Consider the following 20160-nt stretch of genomic DNA (forward strand, 5'->3'; position numbering starts at 1 on the left):
GTGTAAGTATGCAAGGCTGATCTGTGATGTAAGAGAAGACAGCTTTGTTGCAAGTAGAAAACATTTATTGAAGTACAGTGTCAATACATTAGTAACACTGAACAGTGGTGAGTCTATAGACCAATACATGCAAACAGAGTAGGGTGGACAGATATGTTCTGTAATGAATGATACAGGCTTTGGCACAGCCTCTCAAGACTTAGTTTGACATCTTTTGACAGAATCAGTGAGGCTATGTCCCATATAGTCCACTACTTTTGACCAGGTCCCATAGACCCTATGTACATTGTATGTCCAGGCTTAAATGCCAAAATAAAGGCTTAATAATTAATACTGTCTAGATAAAACAGAACTAAAACACCAAATAAGTTAACACAAAACAAGACAAATGTAATCAGTCGTCAATGACTTCATCAATACATGTCATAATCCCATCTACTCATTCTATGTGGATTATGAGCTAATTCTTCATCTATATATCCTGTCTGGACATTCTGTTTACTGTTGTTGTCAGCATAATTTCACCAGGTCAAATTCCTGGTTCATGTCAATGTACTTGGTGATTCTATTGTGATTCTTATCATAGCAGCCTCCTACATACAGCCCTATGAAATATCAGGGCCAAGGAATTAATGCATTTCCTCTCAATGTCACTTCTGTTTCATGTTTGTTGGGAGTGCACGTAAGTACATTGAGGTGTGACCTGCTGCTGTGCGTGGTCTTTCCTTGAATCTCTTAAAGCTTTTTTTTGGGGGGGGGGGGGGTCTGGCCCCCGACTGGTAACAGAGAGAAACAGGTAGAGCGAGAAAGACAATTCTTCTGTCCACTGGACAAGCAGAGTATGCCGTGGTAGTTTTGGATGGAAGTCAATGGGTCTTAAAGTAACTGTCCAGTGAAAATCTCACTTTTACAAGTTCATATTCCATTAACTCCTACCCAAATAATGTCCTATACTCGTATTGGTGGCCAATGCATACATTTGAGAAAACAAAAACACACAAAAACCCCACCCCAAACTTATATCTGAAATACACTTCTTGCTATTTCCTCATAGAACATGACGTAATGTTGGCTCATTGGCCGAGCTCGCCAATCAGCGGTCTAGTCGCATTAATATTTTTAATGACCGGTATACGCCCACACCATTCTGTTGCTGAGGTAAGCCCACACCATTCTGTCGCTGGGGTAAGCCCACACCATTCTGTCGCTGAGGTAAGCCCACACCATTCTGTTGCTGGGGTAAGCCCACACCATTCTGTTGCTGGGGTAAGCCCACACCATTCTGTTGCTGGGGTAAGTCCACACCATTCTGTTGCTGGGGTAAGCCCACACCATTCTGTTGCTGGGGTAAGCCCACACCATTCTGTTGCTGGGAAAGCCCACACCATTCTGTTGCTGAGGTAAGCCCACACCATTCTGTTTCTGGGGTAAGCCCACACCATTCTGTTGCTGGGAAAGCCCACACCATTCTGTTGCTGAGGTAAGCCCACACCATTCTGTTGCTGAAACTATTTCACTCTTATAGGTAAAAAATGGCACATTAATCACGTTAGATGCATTTATTTCACCCGGAGCAGGGTTGGGGTCAAGTTTATATTTTTTTTTTAATAATTGAAAATAGATGCCATTATTTCATTTGAGTTTACTTTGTGAATTGACTGAACCCAAACCCTGCCCTGGAGCCTATATAATCACAGAATGGTCCTCTCATCCTTCGGGGGGCGCCGTCTGGTCCTGGCAGGCATACGGTAGCGCAGCTCCTTCCAGAAGGGTGAGGAGAGGGGTTTGGAGTGGGAGCCTCTCCAGGTGACGGTGTGTCCTGACTGGGCCAGCAACCGCAGGGCCTCAGGGAGGGAGTCCAGCTCCAGATCCACCTAAAACATTTACAGAATAATGTAGTGAATTTTGGGGGGTAGCCCCGACCGGGACTTGAACGGAGGTCCACCAACTACCAACCCAACGCCTTAGTTGTTACACCAAGAGATCCGAACCCCTTGACAAGATCACTAGTTACAACTGTTCTGCCTGCAGCTATGGAACCCTGACCTGTTCACCGGACGTGCTACCTGTCCCAGACCTGCTGTCCCAGACCTGCTGGAACCCTGACCTGTTCACCGGACGTTCTACCTGTCCCAGACCTGCTGTTTTCAACTCTCTAGAGACAGCAGGAGCGGTAGAGATACTCTCAAAGATCGGCTATGAAAAAGCCAACTGACACTTACTCTTGTGTTACTGACTTGTTGCACCCTCGACAACTACTATGATTATTATTATTTGACCATGCTGGTCATTTATGAACATTTGAACATCTAGGCCATGTGCTGTTATAATCTCCACCCGGCACAGCCAGAAGAGGACTGGCCACCCCTCATAGCCTGGTTCCTCTCTAGGTTTCTTCCTAGGTTTTGGCCTTTCGAGGGAGTTTTTCCTAGCCACCGTGCTTCTACACCTGCATTGCTTGCTGTTTGGGGTTTTAGGCTGGGTTTCTGTACAGCACTTTGAGATATCAGCTGATGTAAGAAGGGCTATATAAATAAATTTGATTTGACTAGTTGTTGTGTTAAGGTTGCTACAATTACTAATTTAGCTGATATAGAGCTTTTCATTACAAAATAGAATCTCGAAAAAGCACTGAAAACAAACATGCACAACCAATTGCAAAAGTGGAAAAATACAAAGTGTTTCTAGTCAGCTTTGTAAAGGAAATGGAGTTGAAGCAGTTTGAAAAGAAGTTGAAGCAGTTTTAAAGGAAATGGAGTTGAAGCAGTTTGAAAAGGAAATGGAGTTGAAGCCGTTTGAAAAGGAAATGGAGTTGAAGCCGTTTGAAAAGGAAATGGAGTTGAAGCCGTATGAAAAGAAATGGAATTGAAGCCGTTTGAAAAGAAATGAAAAGAAATGGAATTGAAGCCGTTTGAAAAGAAATGGAATTGAAGTCGTTTTAAAAGAAATGGAATTGAAGCCGTTTTAAAGGAAATGGAGTTGGGGTAAGTCCAGTTTTAAAGGAAATGGAGTTGAAGCCGTTTGAAAAGGAAATGGAGTTGAAGCCGTTTGAAAAGGAAATGGAGTTGAAGCCGTTTGAAAAGGAAATGGAGTTGAAGCCGTTTGAAAAGGAAATGGAGTTGAAGCCATTTGAAAAGGAAATGGAGTTGAAGCCGTTTGAAAAGGAAATGGAGTTGAAGCCGTTTGAAAAGGAAATGGAGTTGAATCTGTTTGAAAAGGAAAAGGAGTTGAAGCAGTTTGAAAAGGAAATGGAGTTGAAGCCGTTTGAAAAGGAAATGGAGTTGAAGCCGTTTGAAAAGGAAATGGAGTTGAAGCCGTATGAAAAGAAATGGAATTGAAGCCGTTTGAAAAGAAATGAAAAGAAATGGAATTGAAGCCGTTTGAAAAGAAATGGAATTGAAGTCGTTTTAAAAGAAATGGAATTGAAGCCGTTTTAAAGGAAATGGAGTTGGGGTAAGTCCAGTTTTAAAGGAAATGGAGTTGAAGCCGTTTGAAAAGGAAATGGAGTTGAAGCCGTTTGAAAAGGAAATGGAGTTGAAGCCGTTTGAAAAGGAAATGGAGTTGAAGCCATTTGAAAAGGAAATGGAGTTGAAGCCATTTGAAAAGGAAATGGAGTTGAAGCCGTTTGAAAAGGAAATGGAGTTGAAGCCGTTTGAAAAGGAAATGGAGTTGAATCTGTTTGAAAAGGAAATGGAGTTGAAGCAGTTTGACAAGGAAATGGAGTTGAAGCAGTTTGAAAAGGAGTTGAAGCCGTTTGAAAAGGAAAAGGAGTTGAAGCAGTTTGAAAAGGAAAAGGAGTTGAAGCCGTTTAAAAGGAAATGGAGTTGAAGCAGTTTGAAAAGGAGTTGAAGCAGTTTGAAAAGGAAAATGAGTTGAAGCAGTTTAAAAGGAAATGGAGTTGAAGCAGTTTGAAAAGGAAATAGAGTTGAAGCAGTTTAAAAGGAAATGGAGTTAAAGCAGAAAGACAGCATGACATCAGCTCCAGGTCTATCTGTTTATTTAGTTTGAAAGAGAGCATGGCATCAGCTCCAGGTCTATCTGTTTATTTAGTTTGAAAGAGAGCATGGCATCAGCTCCAGGTCTATCTGTTTATTTAGTTTGAAAGAGAGCATGGCATCAGCTCCAGGTCTATCTGTTTATTTAGTTTGAAAGACAGCATGGCATCAGCTCCAGGTCTATCTGTTTATTTAGTTTGAAAGACAGCATGGCATCAGCTCCAGGTCTATCTGTTTATTTAGTTTGAAAGACAGCATGGCATCAGCTCCAGGTCTATCTGTTTATTTAGTTTGAAAGACAGCATGGCATCAGCTCCAGGTCTATCTGTTTATTTAGTTTGAAAGACAGCATGGCATCAGCTCCAGGTCTATCTGTTTATTTAGTTTGAAAGACAGCATGGCATCAGCTCCAGGTCTATCTGTTTATTTAGTTTGAAAGACAGCATGGCATCAGCTCCAGGTCTATCTGTTTATTTAGTTTGAAAGACAGCATGGCATCAGCTCCAGGTCTATCTGTTTATTTAGTTTGAAAGACAGCATGGCATCAGCTCCAGGTCTATCTGTTTATTTAGTTTGAAAGACAGCATGGCATCAGCTCCAGGTCTATCTGTTTATTTAGTTTGAAAGACAGCATGGCATCAGCTCCAGGTCTATCTGTTTATTTAGTTTGAAAGACAGCATGGCATCAGCTCCAGGTCTATCTGTTTATTTAGTTTGAAAGACAGCATGGCATCAGCTCCAGGTCTATCTGTTTATTTAGTTTGAAAGACAGCATGGCATCAGCTCCAGGTCTATCTGTTTATTTAGTTTGAAAGAGAGCATGGCATCAGCTCCAGGTCTATCTGTTTATTTAGTTTGAAAGACAGCATGGCATCAGCTCCAGGTCTATCTGTTTATTTAGTTTGAAAGACAGCATGGCATCAGCTCCAGGTCTATCTGTTTATTTAGTTTGAAAGAGAGCATGGCATCAGCTCCAGGTCTATCTGTTTATTTAGTTTGAAAGACAGCATGGCATCAGCTCCAGGTCTATCTGTTTATTTAGTTTGAAAGACAGCATGGCATCAGCTCCATGTCTATCTGTTTATTTAGTTTGAAAGAGAGCATGGCATCAGCTCCAGGTCTATCTGTTTATTTAGTTTGAAAGACAGCATGGCATCAGCTCCAGGTCTATCTGTTTATTTAATTTGAAAGACAGCATGGCATCAGCTCCAGGTCTATCTGTTTATTTAGTTTGAAAGAGAGCATGGCATCAGCTCCAGGTCTATCTGTTTATTTAGTTTGAAAGACAGCATGGCATCAGCTCCAGGTCTATCTGTTTATTTAGTTTGAAAGACAGCATGGCATCAGCTCCAGGTCTATCTGTTTATTTAGTTTGAAAGACAGCATGGCATCAGCTACAGGTCTACCTGTTAATTTGGGAAATTGATTTGACAAGGACAGCGCACATTCACCAACGGTATTGTCCCAAATGGCACCCTATTCCCTTTATAGTGCACTACTTTAGACCAGGGCCCATAACACTATATAGGGAATATGGTGCCATTTGGGACACACCCACAAAGCTAACTGTCGTCCATAGGCAGAACTCGTCCATAGGCATAACTACCTGGCTGTCTGGGGCTGACTCTGTCTGGATGAGGACCAGCCATGTCTGCCGTTCCACCAGTGCAGCATGGAGCCCAGTGAGCAGACTATACTGGCTGTCCTGCCCTGGGTTCAGCCCCAGGCTGCTGGGCACCAGGATCAGTCTCCGGCTCTGCTCTATACACCCCAGCACCGCCTCAGCCACCGCTGGAAACACAGAGCACATACTGTACTGATACAGATACAGGAACAGGAACGGGTACAGGAACAGATACAGGAATAGGTACAGAAACAGATACAGGAACAGGTACAGATACAGGAATGGGAACAGGTACGGGAACAGGTACAGGAACGGGAACAAAAATGGGAATGGGAACGGGAATGGTTACGGGTACAGGAACGGGAACAGGTACGGTAATGGATATGGGAACAGGTACAGGAACGGGTACAGGAACAGGAACCTGTACAGGAACAGTAACCTGAACAGGAATAAGAACATGAACAGGAACATGTAAAGGAACAGTAACCTGAACAGGAATAAGAACATGAACAGGAACATGTACAGGAACAGGTACAGGAACGGATACAGGTACAGGTAGAGGACCAGGTAGTGGAACAAGTAGAGGAACAGGAACGGATACAGGTACAGGTAGAGGAACAGGTAGAGGTAGAGGAACAGGAACAAGAACAGGTAGAGGAACAGGTAGAGGTAGAGGGACAGGTAGAGGAACAGGAACGGATACAGGTAGAGGTAGAGGAACAGGTACAGGAATGAGTACAGGAACAGGAACGGGTACAGGAACAGGAACAGGAACCTGTACAGGAACAGTAACCTGAACAGGAATAAGAACATGTAAAGGAACAGGAACATGTACAGGAACAGATATGGATACAGGAATAGGAACAAAAATGGTACGGGAATGGGTACGGGTACAGGAACAGATACAGGAACGGGAACAGGTACGGGAATGGATATGGGAACTGGTTCAGGTAGAGGAACAGGTACAGGAACAAGAACAGGTACAGGAACAAGAACAGGAACGGATACAGGAACAGGTACAAGAACAAGAACAGGAACAGGTACAGGAACAGGTACAGGAACAAGAACAGGAACAGATACAGGAACAGGCACAGGAACAAGAACGGATACAGGTACAGGAACAAGAACAAGAACAGGAACAGGAACAAGAACAGGGATGGATACAGGAACAAGAACAGGAACGGATACAGGTAGAGGAACAGGTAGAGGTAGTGGAACAAGTAGAGGTAGTGGAACAGGTAGAGGTAGAGGAACAGGTAGAGGTAGAGGAACAGGTAGAGGAACAGGTAGAGGAACAGGTAGAGGACCAGGTAGAGGTAGAGGAACAAGTAGAGGTAGAGAAACAGGTAGAGGAACAGGTACAGGTAGAGGAACAGGTAGAGGAACAGGTAGAGGTAGAGGAACAAGTAGAGGTAGAGAAACAGGTAGAGGAACAGGTACAGGTAGAGGAACAGGTACAGGAACAGGTACAGGTAGAGGAACAGGTAGAGGTAGAGAAACAGGTAGAGGAACAGGTAGTGGAACAGGTAGAGGAACAGGTAGAGGAACAGGTACAGAAACAGGTAGAGGTAGAGAAACAGGTAGAGGAACAGGTAGTGGAACAGGTAGAGGTAGAGGAACAGGTAGAGGTAGAGGAACAGGATAAGGTAGAGGAACAGGTACAGGTAGAGGAACAGGATAAGGTAGAGGAACAGGTACAGGAACAGGTAGAGGTAGAGGAACAAGTAGAGGAACAGGTAGAGGTAGAGGAACAGGTAGAGGAACAGGTACAGGTACAGGTAGAGGAACAGGTAGAAGAAGAGGAACAGGTAGAGGAAGAGGAACAGGTAGAGGTAGAGGAACAGGTAGAGGAACAGGTAGAGGTAGAGGAACAGGTACAGGTAGAGGAACAGGTAGAGGTAGAGAAACAGGTAGAGGTAGAGGAACAGGATAAGGTAGAGGAACAGGTACAGGAACGGATACAGTTCCAGGAACAGGAAATGGTACAGGAACAGGTACAGATAAAGGAACAGAAACAGGAACAGGTACAGGTTCAAGAACAGTGCATACAAACAAACACACACACACACACACACACCAGTATGAGGACAAATGTGAGGACAGTGGACTGACTCACCCTCCCCAGGGAGCACGTCACGGTCGTAGAGACACAGGCTGTAACCATACTCCTCTTCCAGCACCTCCTCCACCTGACGCCTGTCCTCCTCACTGACACCTGATTCTGTGTCACTCTTGTAACACAGCACATAGGCATCGTAACGCTTCCCATCTGAAACACACCATTCAGACAAGTTAGAACACAGGACATAGACAATGTAACACAGCACATAGGCATTATAACACAGCACATAGGCATTATAACACAGCACATAGGCATTATAACACAGCACATATGCATTATAACACAGCACATAGGCATTATAACACAGCACACATGCATTATAACACAGCACATAGGCATCGTAACGCTTCCCATCTGAAACACACCATTCAGACAAGTTAGAACACAGGACATAGACAATGTAACACAGCACATAGGCATTATAACACAGCAGATAGGCATTATAACACAGGACATAGGCATTATAACACAGTACATAGGCGTTGTTACACATCCCATCTGAAACTAACACAATTCATCCAAATCATGTGGTGAAACACGATCTACAACGAGATTGTTTGCATGGGACATTGGCATGTTAGGTGTTATTCTCACCAGAGACGTTGTGATGATGCCAACCCAGATCATCTCTGAGAAATAGAATGATGTCCACCTTCAGCTTGACATAGACAACAGTCACCACCACCACCGTCACGGCAAAGACCCCCAGTATACCCAGCACCAGGAAGTGGAACTGGGGTGGACCTAAAGGGTGACATGAAATCCCCCCCCCCCCCCCACACACACACACACACACACACACACACACACACACACACACACACACACACACACACACACACACACACACACACACACACCACACACACACACACACACACACACACACACACACACACACAAATAAACCTGATAATATCAAACAGCTGTTACTGTACAGCGGAAAGAGAAACTGGAGAGAAAAAAACCCACAGAAAATCATCCTAATTTCACACAGAAGTGATGATAATCTCTTCTTGAGAGCAGAATAGATAATAATCTCTTCTTGATTAAATGTCATGATAACCTAAGAGCAGAAGAGAGGGTTCTGTGAAATGACCAGTAGAGTTTGATAAAGGCAGACTCTGTAATATTTTTAATGATTGGAAAGCTAAGATGTCCCTTGGGGCGGCAGCGTAGCCTAGTGGTTAGAGTGTTGGACTAGTAACCGAAAGGTCGCAAGATCTGTCAGGGATTTCTTCGTCGGAGGACGATATGGCGAAATCATCATCGGAAAATGAGGACCAATATGCAGCAGAGTTGAGATGGTTCATTTTGAACTTTTAATAAATTCCAAAACGAACATACAAAATAACAAAAAACGAACGCACGATACACTGACAGTCCTGTTAGGTTTACACATACTAAACACGGAACAATCTCCCACAATCAAACAGACAAACACACCCAACTAATATAGGACTTCCAATCAAAGGCAACGCCACACAGCTGCCTTCAATTGGAAGTCCACCCCAATTAACCAAACATAGACATACAACTAACTACATCAACATAGAAATACGTGAATCTCAAACAGTGCCCAAAAACCCCGGAATACTAAATCAAGTGCCCTTACTACAAAAACACCACCCTGAACCACATAAAACAAATACCCTCTGCCACGTCCTGACCAAACTACAATACCAATTAACCCTTATACTGGCCAGGACGTGACAAGATCAAATCCTTGAGCTGACAAGGTACAAATCTGTCATTCTGCCCCTGAACAAGACAGTTAACCCACTGTTCCTAGGCCGTCATTGAAAATATGAATTTGTTCTTAACTGACTTGCCTAGTTAAATAAAGGTAAAATAAAAATTTAAGAGGCTGCTTGACTTACTCTTCTGTTGGAAGATGATGGAGACGTTGGAGTTCCTAGATGGAGACTCCACTTGACAGGTGTATCTGTTCCTCAGCTGCTCCTCTGACACCTGCCTGATCACCAGCGATGCCTGGTGATGGCCATTCTCTCTGGAGAAAACAGTCAAGTGTGTTGTGTTAAGTGATTTTAAATAGTATTTGAACCCAGGTCTGTTCTGTAGTGAGTGTACATGCTCACTCTGAAGTGTTAGAAAACACTGGTAGGGTCTCCTGGTTCTCCTCCACAAAAGATCTGTTTTCCATCCAATATAAGAGGTCAGATTCAGAGGACAGGACAGCCATGCAGACCACCACCACAGTGGATCCTGGAGAAAACACACAACATTCACTAACACTTCGCTAACTACCTCTCTCAAAGAGTGCAGTGTATAAAGTCAGACAATCTCAGCCACTCCCTGTCACCAAAGGAGTACCCCAAGGCTCAATCCTAGGCCCCACGCTCTTCTCAATTTACATCAACATCATAGCTCAGGCAGTAGGAAGCTCTCTCATCCATTTATATGCAGATGATACAGTCTTATACTCAGTTGGCCCCTCCCCGGATGTTGTGTTAAATGCTCTACAACAAAGCTTTCTTAGTGTCCAACAATCTTTCTCTACCCTTAACCTTGTTCTGAACACCTCCAAAACAAAGGTCATGTGGTTTGGTAAGAAGAAGGCCCCTCTCCCCACAGGTGTGATTACTACCTCCGAGGGTTTAGAGCTGGAGGTAGTTACCTCATACAAGTACTTGGGAGTATGGCTAGACGGTGCACTGTCCTTCTCTCAGCATATATCAAAGCTGCAGGCTAAAGTTAAATCTAGACATGGTTACCTCTATCGTAATCGCTCCTCTTTCACCCCAGCTGCCAAACTAACCCTGATTCAGATGACTACCCTACCCATACTAGATTACGGAGACATAATTTATAGATCGGCAGGTAAGGGTGCTCTCGAGCGGCTAGATGTTCTGTACCATTCGGCCATCAGATTTGCCACCAATGCTTCTTATAGGACACATCACTGCACTCTATACTCTGTAAACTGGTCATCTCTGTATACCAGTCGCAAGACCCACTGGTTGATGCTTATTTTTAAAACCCTCTTAGGCCTCACTTCCCCCTATCTGAGATATCTACTGCAGCCCTCATCCTCCATATACAACACCCGTTCTGCCAGTCACATTCTGTTAAAGGTCCCCAAAGCACACACATCCCTGGGTCGCTTGTCTTCTCAGTTCACTGCAGCTAGCGACTGTAACGAGCTGCAACAAACACTCAAACTGGACTGTTTAATCTCAATCTCTTCATTCAAAGACTCAATCATGGACACTCTTACTGACAGTTGTGGCTGTTTAGCGTGATGTATTGTTGTGTCTACCTTTGTGCTGTTGTCTGTGCCCAATAATGTTTGTACCATGTTTTGTGCTGCTACGATGTTGTGTTGCTACCATGTTGTTGTCATGTTGTGTTGCTACCATGCTGTGTTGTCATGTGTTGCTGCCTTGCTATGTTGTTGTCTTTAGGTCTCTCTTTATGTAGTGTTGTGTTGTCATGATGCGTGTTTTGTCCTAAATTTATATTTTATTTTTATTTTTAATCCCAGCCCCCTTCCCTGCAGAAGTCCTTTTGCCTTTTGTTAGGCCGCCATTGTAAATAAGAAATTGTTCTTAACTGACTTGCCTAGTTAAATAAATAAAATAAAATACTTAGGGCAGGGATGGGGGTGGAGGCCACAAGTCATCTGAACTCATCATGAGGGGCCGCAGAAGATGTTGCTGTTTTAAAGCTAGTTTGCTACAATTCTACACATTTAGCAGAAGATTTAGCAATTTTATTACTCATTTCATGCACTTTTTTGTTTTAGAGTTAATTTTGTGCAATTTTACAAATTTTGCAAGCTAATGTCCTACAATACTACACATTTTTCCATAGCATGATTACTACGTTTAGATAAGATAGCTGGCCACTAGCCTAACCTACCAATATAAAATATGATAGCTGGCCACTAGCCTAACCTACCAATATAAAATATGATAGCTGGCCACTAGCCTAACCTACCAATATAAAATATGATAACTGGCCACTAGCCTAACCTACCAATATAAAATATGATAGCTGGACACTAGCCTAACCTACCAATATAAAATATGATAGCTGGCCACTAGCCTAACCTACCAATATAAAATATGATAGCTGGCCACTAGCCTAACCTACCAATATAAAATATGATAGCTGGCCACTAGCCTAACCTACCAATATAAAATATGATAGCTGGCCACTAGCCTAACCTACCAATATAAAATATGATAGCTGGCCACTAGCCTAACCTACCAATATAAAATATGATAGCTGGCCACTAGCCTAACCTACCAATATAAAATATGATAGCTGACATGGCTAATTGAGTGACTGACATAACAATAGAAAAATCAATTTAGAAATTGCACCTTGTGTATTCTGCTGTTCTACCTCGCAACAGTAAGTTGAGAAGTTGAGACCACGTGACAATTCAGACACTAATTGACACCCATACAGATAAGTAGAGAGGAACTCACCCATTTCTACATTAATAACCTCCCCATTCTGAGGTTTGATGATCTTTGGCATAACCTGGGAACTTCCTGTACAATACAATAATATCACTGTAGTCAAAACACAAATATCACTGTAGTTAAAACACAAATATCACTGTAGTTACTAAAACACAAATATCACTGTAGTCAAAACAGAAATATCACTGTAGCTGAAACAGAAATATCACTGTAGCTAATACCAAATATCACTATGGTTAAAACAGAAATATCACTGTAGCTGAAACAGAAATATCACTGTAGCAGAAACAGAAATATCACTGTAGCTAATACCAAATATCACTATGGTTAAAACAGAAATATCACTGTAGGTGAAACAGAAATATCACTGTAGCTGAAACAGAAATATCACTGTAGCTAATACCAAATATCACTATGGTTAAAACAGAAATATCACTGTAGCTGAAACAGAAATATCACTGTAGCTGAAACAGAAATATCACTGTAGCTAATACCAAATATCACTATGGTTAAAACAGAAATATCACTGTAGCTGAAACAGAAATATCACTGTAGCTAATACCAAATATCACTATAGTTAAAACAGAAATATCACTGTAGCTGACACAGAAATATCACTGTAGCTAATACCAAATATCACTATAGTTAAAACATAAATATCACTGTAGCTGAAACAGAAATATCACTGTAGCTAATACCAAATATCACTATAGTTAAAACATAAATATCACTGTAGCTGAAACAGAAATATCACTGTAGCTAATACCAAATATCACTATGGTTAAAACAGAAATATCACTGTAGCTGAAACAGAAATATCACTGTAGCTAATACCAAATATCACTATGGTTAAAACAGAAATATCACTGTAGTCAAAACAGAAATATCACTGTAGCTGAAACAGAAATATCACTGTAGCTGAAACAGAAATATCACTGTAGCTAATACCAAATATCACTATGGTTAAAACAGAAATATCACTGTAGCTGAAACAGAAATATCACTGTAGCTGAAACAGAAATATCACTGTAGCTAATACCAAATATCACTATGGTTAAAACAGAAATATCACTGTAGCAGAAACATAAATATCACTGTAGCTAATACCAAATATCACTATAGTTAAAACATAAATATCACTGTAGCTGACACAGAAATACCACTGTAGCTGACGCAGAAATATCACTGTAGCTAATACCAAATATCACTATAGTTAAAACATAAATATCACTGTAGCTGAAACAGAAATATCACTGTAGCTAATACCAAATATCACTATAGTTAAAACATAAATATCACTGTAGCTGAAACAGAAATATCACTGTAGCTAATACCAAATATCATTATAGTTAAAACATAAATATCACTGTAGCTGAAACAGAAATATCACTGTAGCTAATACCAAATATCACTATAGTTAAAACAGAAATATCACTGTAGCTGAAACACAAACATGAATGTAGTTAAAAGGAAACTCTTTCTATAAATTGTTTTAATCAGAATAAAGCATCAATATGGACAAAAGTTACAGATCCTTGTTCTTGCATTATAGCTTTCCGCTATAGCCTAGGTTCAGATCCACCAAACATGAAATACATCTTAACTGACAAATACATTTCAAGGTATCTTTGCAAAAGGTCAGAAGCTCCAAAACTATACAGCAGGGTTGGGGTCAATTCCAGTCGATTCAGGAAGTACACTGAAATTCTAATTCTCTTCAATTCTTTTCAATTAATAAACATTTCAAATTGGAATTGGATTTACTTTCTGACTTGACTGGAATTGAAATGTAATTAATCCCAACCCTGATATCCAGTACTGTCCAGTAACTTCTTACCTTCTTTAACGGTCCGCTCCATGGATCTGGACAAGGTAAACACCTGTCCATCATGGAGGTTTGAGTTGTATGTGTAGTATGAAGTGCAGGTATAGTAACCACTGTCATTTTCAGAAGCACTCATCAGGTATCCATTGCCAAAGTCAGAGGGTAACTCTGTGTCACAGTTCTACAATGCATTAATCAAGACACAGGTAAGACACATATAATACACAGGCAATAGCAGGTAATAAACAGGCAATAATAAGCAATAAACAGGCAATAACAGGTAATAAACTGGCAATAACAGGTAAGACACATAATACACAGGCAATAAAAGGCAATAACAGGCAATAACTTGTAATAACAGGTAATAAACTGGCAATAACAGGTAAGACACATATAATACACAGGGAGTTTTTCCTAGCCACCATGCTTCTACATGTGCATTGCTTGCTTCCTGGGGTTTTAGACTGGGTTTCTGTATAAGCACTTTGTCACAAAGTACACTGAAAGTCACACTGATGTAAAAAGGACTTTACAAATAAATGTGATTAATAAACAGGTAATCAACTGGTAATAAATAGGTAATACAACGCCAGTGTCTATTGATGCTAATCACAAAACTGAGAGTTGTTTTTGCTGCACCATCCATGACTGGTGAACTAAAACGTTGATGCTGGTCCCTATGCTAGCTAGGACACCCACTCAGGCTAGGGGAAAAACATGAAATAACAGGAAATACCCTGTGGCTTTTGGTCTAGTGGAAAAAAAATCACAATCAACAGAGTATTCAATAGTACCTTGCCAACTGCTAGAGGGAAAACACACCTCTTCAAGCAGATGTCTTTAGTTTTAGCCAAAGGCAAGTAAGAAGAACTAGTGGAAACTCAACATCACTGGATATTTACTACTACTTACTTTGTCAACTGCTGGGGGATGGGGGGCAAAGAAAAGAAGAAGTCATACCTTGTACCACGTATAATTATGTTTTGTGAAGTTTTGTGGGATGCTGTCTGACGTGCAGGTTAACTTTTCACAGGACTGTCTCAGATAGCAAGTGGATACATACACATCCATATCTGTGTAACACTGGCCAGAGAACACTGTGATGTTAAACCACGCTGTTCTCAGGGGCTGGCCACTGGCATCGCTGCAACAGTCCAGACAGAGATATGACCATTAATCAACCAATCAATCAATCAAACCATCAACCATTCAATCAGTCAATGAATCAATGCATCAACAGAATGACGCATAAAATACATCAGAGGGAAGGAGAAGACAGTTGAAGAACAAAAGTATGATTGATAAAATGGACAATAAAAGGCCAACTAGATTTGTAAGAGACAGACACTTACAGTAGAGAGCAGGAGTAGGACCCTGTTGGTTGGGACAGACACTTACAGTAGAGAGCAGGAGTAGGATCCCTGTTGGTTGGGACAGACACTTACAGTAGAGAGCAGGAGTAGGACCCTGTTGGTTGGGACAGACACTTACAGTAGAGAGCAGGAGTAGGAAACCTGTTGGTTGGGACAGACACTTACAGTAGAGAGCAGGAGTAGGATCCCTGTTGGTTGGGACAGACACTTACAGTAGAGAGCAGGAGTAGGATCCCTGTTGGTTGGGACAGACACTTACAGTAGAGAGCAGGAGTAGGATCCCTGTTGGTTGGGACAGACACTTACAGTAGAGAGCAGGAGTAGGATCCCTGTTGGTTGGGACAGACACTTACAGTAGAGAGCAGGAGTAGGATGCCTGTTGGTTGGGACAGACACTTACAGTAGAGAGCAGGAGTAGGATCCCTGTTGGTTGGGACAGACACTTACAGTAGAGAGCAGGAGTAGGATCCCTGTTGGTTGGGACAGACACTTACAGTAGAGAGCAGGAGTAGGATCCCTGTTGGTTGGGACAGACACTTACAGTAGAGAGCAGGAGTAGGACCCTGTTGGTTGGGCCAAGATACTTACAGTAGAGAGCAGGAGTAGGATCCCTGTTGGTTGGGACAGACACTTACAGTAGAGAGCAGGAGTAGGAAACCTGTTGGTTGGGACAGACACTTACAGTAGAGAGCAGGAGTAGGATCCCTGTTGGTTGGGACAGACACTTACAGTAGAGAGCAGGAGTAGGATCCCTGTTGGTTGGGACAGACACTTACAGTAGAGAGCAGGAGTAGGACCCTGTTGGTTGGGACAGACACTTACAGTAGAGAGCAGGAGTAGGATCCCTGTTGGTTGGGACAGACACTTACAGTAGAGAGCAGGAGTAGGACCCTGTTGGTTGGGACAGACACTTACAGTAGAGAGCAGGAGTAGGATCCCTGTTGGTTGGGACAGACACTTACAGTAGAGAGCAGGAGTAGGACCCTGTTGGTTGGGACAGACACTTACAGTAGAGAGCAGGAGTAGGATCCCTGTTGGTTGGGACAGACACTTACAGTAGAGAGCAGGAGTAGGACCCTGTTGGTTGGGACAGACACTTACAGTAGAGAGCAGGAGTAGGATCCCTGTTGGTTGGGACAGACACTTACAGTAGAGAGCAGGAGTAGGATCCCTGTTGGTTGGGACAGACACTTACAGTAGAGAGCAGGAGTAGGATCCCTGTTGGTTGGGACAGACACTTACAGTAGAGAGCAGGAGTAGGATCCCTGTTGGTTGGGACAGACACTTACAGTAGAGAGCAGGAGTAGGATCCCTGTTGGTTGGGACAGACACTTACAGTAGAGAGCAGGAGTAGGATCCCTATTGGTTGGGAGAGACACTTACAGTAGAGAGCAGGAGTAGGACCCTGTTGGTTGGGACAGACACTAACAGTAGAGAGCAGGAGTAGGATCCCTATTGGTTGGGACAGACACTTACAGTAGAGAGCAGGAGTAGGATCCCTATTGGTTGGGAGAGACACTTACAGTAGAGAGCAGGAGTAGGACCCTGTTGGTTGGGACAGACACTTACAGTAGAGAGCAGGAGTAGGATCCCTGTTGGTTGGGACAGACACTTACAGTAGAGAGCAGGAGTAGGATCCCTATTGGTTGGGAGAGACACTTACAGTAGAGAGCAGGAGTAGGACCCCTGTTGGTTGGGAGAGACCCTCAGGATGACGAGAGTGTCTTCAGACCTCCACACCGCAGGCTCCTGAAGCTCCCCAGGCCCAGAGTGGTTGCTCCATGCCAGGGTCAGGTTGCCCTCCCTGTGCCCTGCCATGGTGGTCCGCAGTGGGCACTGGAGCACTGCCATCTCTCCCTCCCGGACATGAACAGGAGGTTGGACACACGACTTACATGGAGATGGAGGAGAGTCACATGACATACAGCCTCCTCTGACCAGCTCTGTGGGAAGAACATCCAAGATAGACCGTCTCAGTGGAGGATGGAGGGCACCCTATTCCCTAACAGACCTTTGGCACTACTTTTGACCAGGGTCCATGGCACCCTATTCCCTATATAGTGCACTACATTTGACCAGTATCCATGGCACCCTATTCCCTATATAGTGCACTACTTTAGATCAGGGCTCCCCGTTGGGCTATGGTCAAGAGTAGTGCACTATGTAGGGTAGCATTTTATGCGGTACAAATAAACATTTTACACCGACCTTAAAATTGTTATAGGGTGCTCAATAGGACAACAATTAGCGATGAAAGGTTTGTTGTATGAATGGTCTTTTTGGTTGGTTATCAGCAGTTTCTAGGGCAGGATACTCATCATGTGTTATTTCTAAAACATGTTGTAACCTGCTCATTCTAACAGACCTTTGGTTGCAGAGAGGATGAGGAACGTAAACAGTGGGGTCATCTTCATCATGTTCTTAATTCACACACAGACAAACACACAAACACACACAGACAAAACACACAAACACACACAGAGAGAAAGTCAGTGGGGGAAAAGCCCCCTGAACCACAAGTCATAACAAATATATTGAAAAAAATGACAGCAGAGAAACTTTGAACTTTTCATGAAAGTGAAATATAAACAGGTACTACCAGATCAACATAATAGTACTATGTTATAGCAGGCTGCATGACTATAGATAGAATAAGAATAACCTACAATACAACAACATGCAGTAAAGGAATGAATAACTTACTCAGCTGTGAGTGTGGAGGTAAATTACAAGATGATATAGTGTATTTTCGCAGACCATTAACAGAAACTGAGGAAATGCTTTCTGTTCTAGGCTACTTCCCTTTAAACTTCAGGATAGCAGTTTCGTTCTCGGTAGGAACTGGAATTTCCATATTAATATATTATATTTCACATGGCTCCTCCTATAATCTATAGTCAAATTGACCGAGTGTGCTACCCACTGATGAAGATTTAGCCCACTGACTAGAAGATGTCAAAGTGAAACTTTGTGATTCTAGTGCCATTGCAGGTGCTATATGCAGATGTCACAAGGCGTGACATAATACTTGTGATTTCCCAGAAATCCTGGTGTATCTAAGATATTGGCGCACCTTCTTTCTGTGTGTGGGGAGAGCAGACCGCGACACTAGCTAGGTGTACGTCCGATTGGCGAAAGATTTTCATGATAATATTGAAAAAAATCAGCATAAAGAAAATATGCGCACTTCCCCACCAGTGGTGTTTCCGCTAAACTGACTTGTTTAGCATAAAAATCAGCATGTGATGACGTAGTGCACACAAAATGTTGTTTTTCCTTCAAATTTGAAGGTCCCGAATAAAATCTAGAGTTCAATCTGTTTGCATCGCATTTTCAACTCTACCAATAGTTTCTCCAAAAACTTGCATAAAATAGCAAATGTGACTACTCCGTTCTTGGCATAAGCGCTCTAGTCAACAGTTTGCAGATAAAGTGCGGGCAGGCTGTGCAGGTAGGCTAGTGAGTCTACATGAGATAATAATTAAGACATAGTATTGTTATTTGTCAAACAGCAGTCAAGCATCGATCATCATGTTTTGTTAGACTTCAGTGTAGTTTTGGACATTATCATCATAATCGGCAGCTGAAAAAGTGTATTTGTTATGACTTAACATCCCCTGCTACATCGTGGCTCGAGTTACCTTTAATTGGCTTAATAAAGAAAATCCCCATAAAAAAAAACCGTCATTTTTAAACTACAGATACTGAAAGAAAATGACCTCACCAGTGGTGTTTCCACCAACATGACTTGTGGATGAAAATCTGTGCGTTTTCATGTATGTAATAAAAATCTACATTTCAATGTGTTTCCATCCCATTTTCAACTCAACATATAGTTTTGTCACAAAAACTGTAGTTAAATAGCATTCAGTATGTGCATACTCTGGTCTTGTGCGCTCTAGCCAACAGCTCGGGCTGGCTGGGCGGGTAGGCTACATGATGAGATTGTTGTGGATAAAAGTAAGAATATTTGTATTTGTCAAACGGAAGCCAAACTGAATCAGACCCGGTGAAATGAATCCTAACTTATTTCATCTGTATCCTAATAAACTCCATGCTTTCTCTACTACGTCATAATGGGAGGACAACACAAGGCATAGTTGACACCATTTACTTTGATATGATGGTTATTATATCAATATTTGCTCATAAAAGCGTTTCCATAACATTTCTCGCATAATTCATTTTACTGACAGAAAAAGAGCATTTTTGTTTTGTGGACATTTGGAAAGTTTACAAAAAAAATCCGTTTCCATCAGGTCTGTAATTTTGTTGATGTAGTCTACTTAACTCGCATAAAAAGTTTGGATGGAAACCTGGTTAGTGATAGTAAACTAATACACTACATGACCAAAAGTATGTGGACACCTGCTCGTCCAACATGTCATTCCAAAATCATTGGCATTCATATGGAGTTGGTTCCCCCTTTGCTGCTATAACAGCCTCCACTGTTCTGGGAAGGCTTTCCACTAGATGTTGGACACTGCTGCGGGGACTTGCTTCCATTCAACCACAATAGCATTACTGAGGTCGGGCACTGGTGTTGGGTGATTAGGACTGGCTCGCAGTCGGCATTCCAATTCATCTCAAAGGTGGTCAATGGGGTTGAGGTCAGGGCTCTGTACAGGCCAGTCAAGTTCTTCCACAATGATCTCGGGGGAAAAAAAATCTGTATGGACCTCGCTTTGTGAATGGCGGCATTGTCATGCTGAAACAGGAAAGGGCCTGCCCCAAACTGTTGCCACAAAGATGGAAGCACATCCATTA

General features: G+C 42.3%; 1 protein-coding gene across 1 annotated transcript; it reads right to left on the minus strand.

The window, feature by feature from the left end:
- Positions 1-43: 43 nt before the first annotated feature.
- LOC106595009 (interleukin-18 receptor 1) lies at positions 44-18587 on the minus strand. The gene is made up of 12 exons (XM_045699485.2): positions 18097-18587; positions 17759-17813; positions 17057-17336; positions 14981-15164; positions 14033-14201; positions 12199-12264; positions 9841-9967; positions 9622-9752; positions 8336-8485; positions 7736-7888; positions 5602-5786; positions 44-1874 (listed from the first exon to the last, which is right to left on the minus strand). Exons 2-12 carry the CDS (start codon positions 17808-17810, stop codon positions 1692-1694), a joined length of 1680 nt encoding a protein of 559 aa, XP_045555441.1. The 5' UTR covers positions 17811-17813; positions 18097-18587; the 3' UTR covers positions 44-1691.
- Positions 18588-20160: the final 1573 nt, after the last annotated feature.

Source organism: Salmo salar, chromosome 17 (genome assembly GCF_965601325.2).
Source record: "Salmo salar chromosome 17, fSalSal1, whole genome shotgun sequence".
In the NCBI taxonomy this organism is placed as follows: Eukaryota; Metazoa; Chordata; class Actinopteri; order Salmoniformes; family Salmonidae; genus Salmo; species Salmo salar.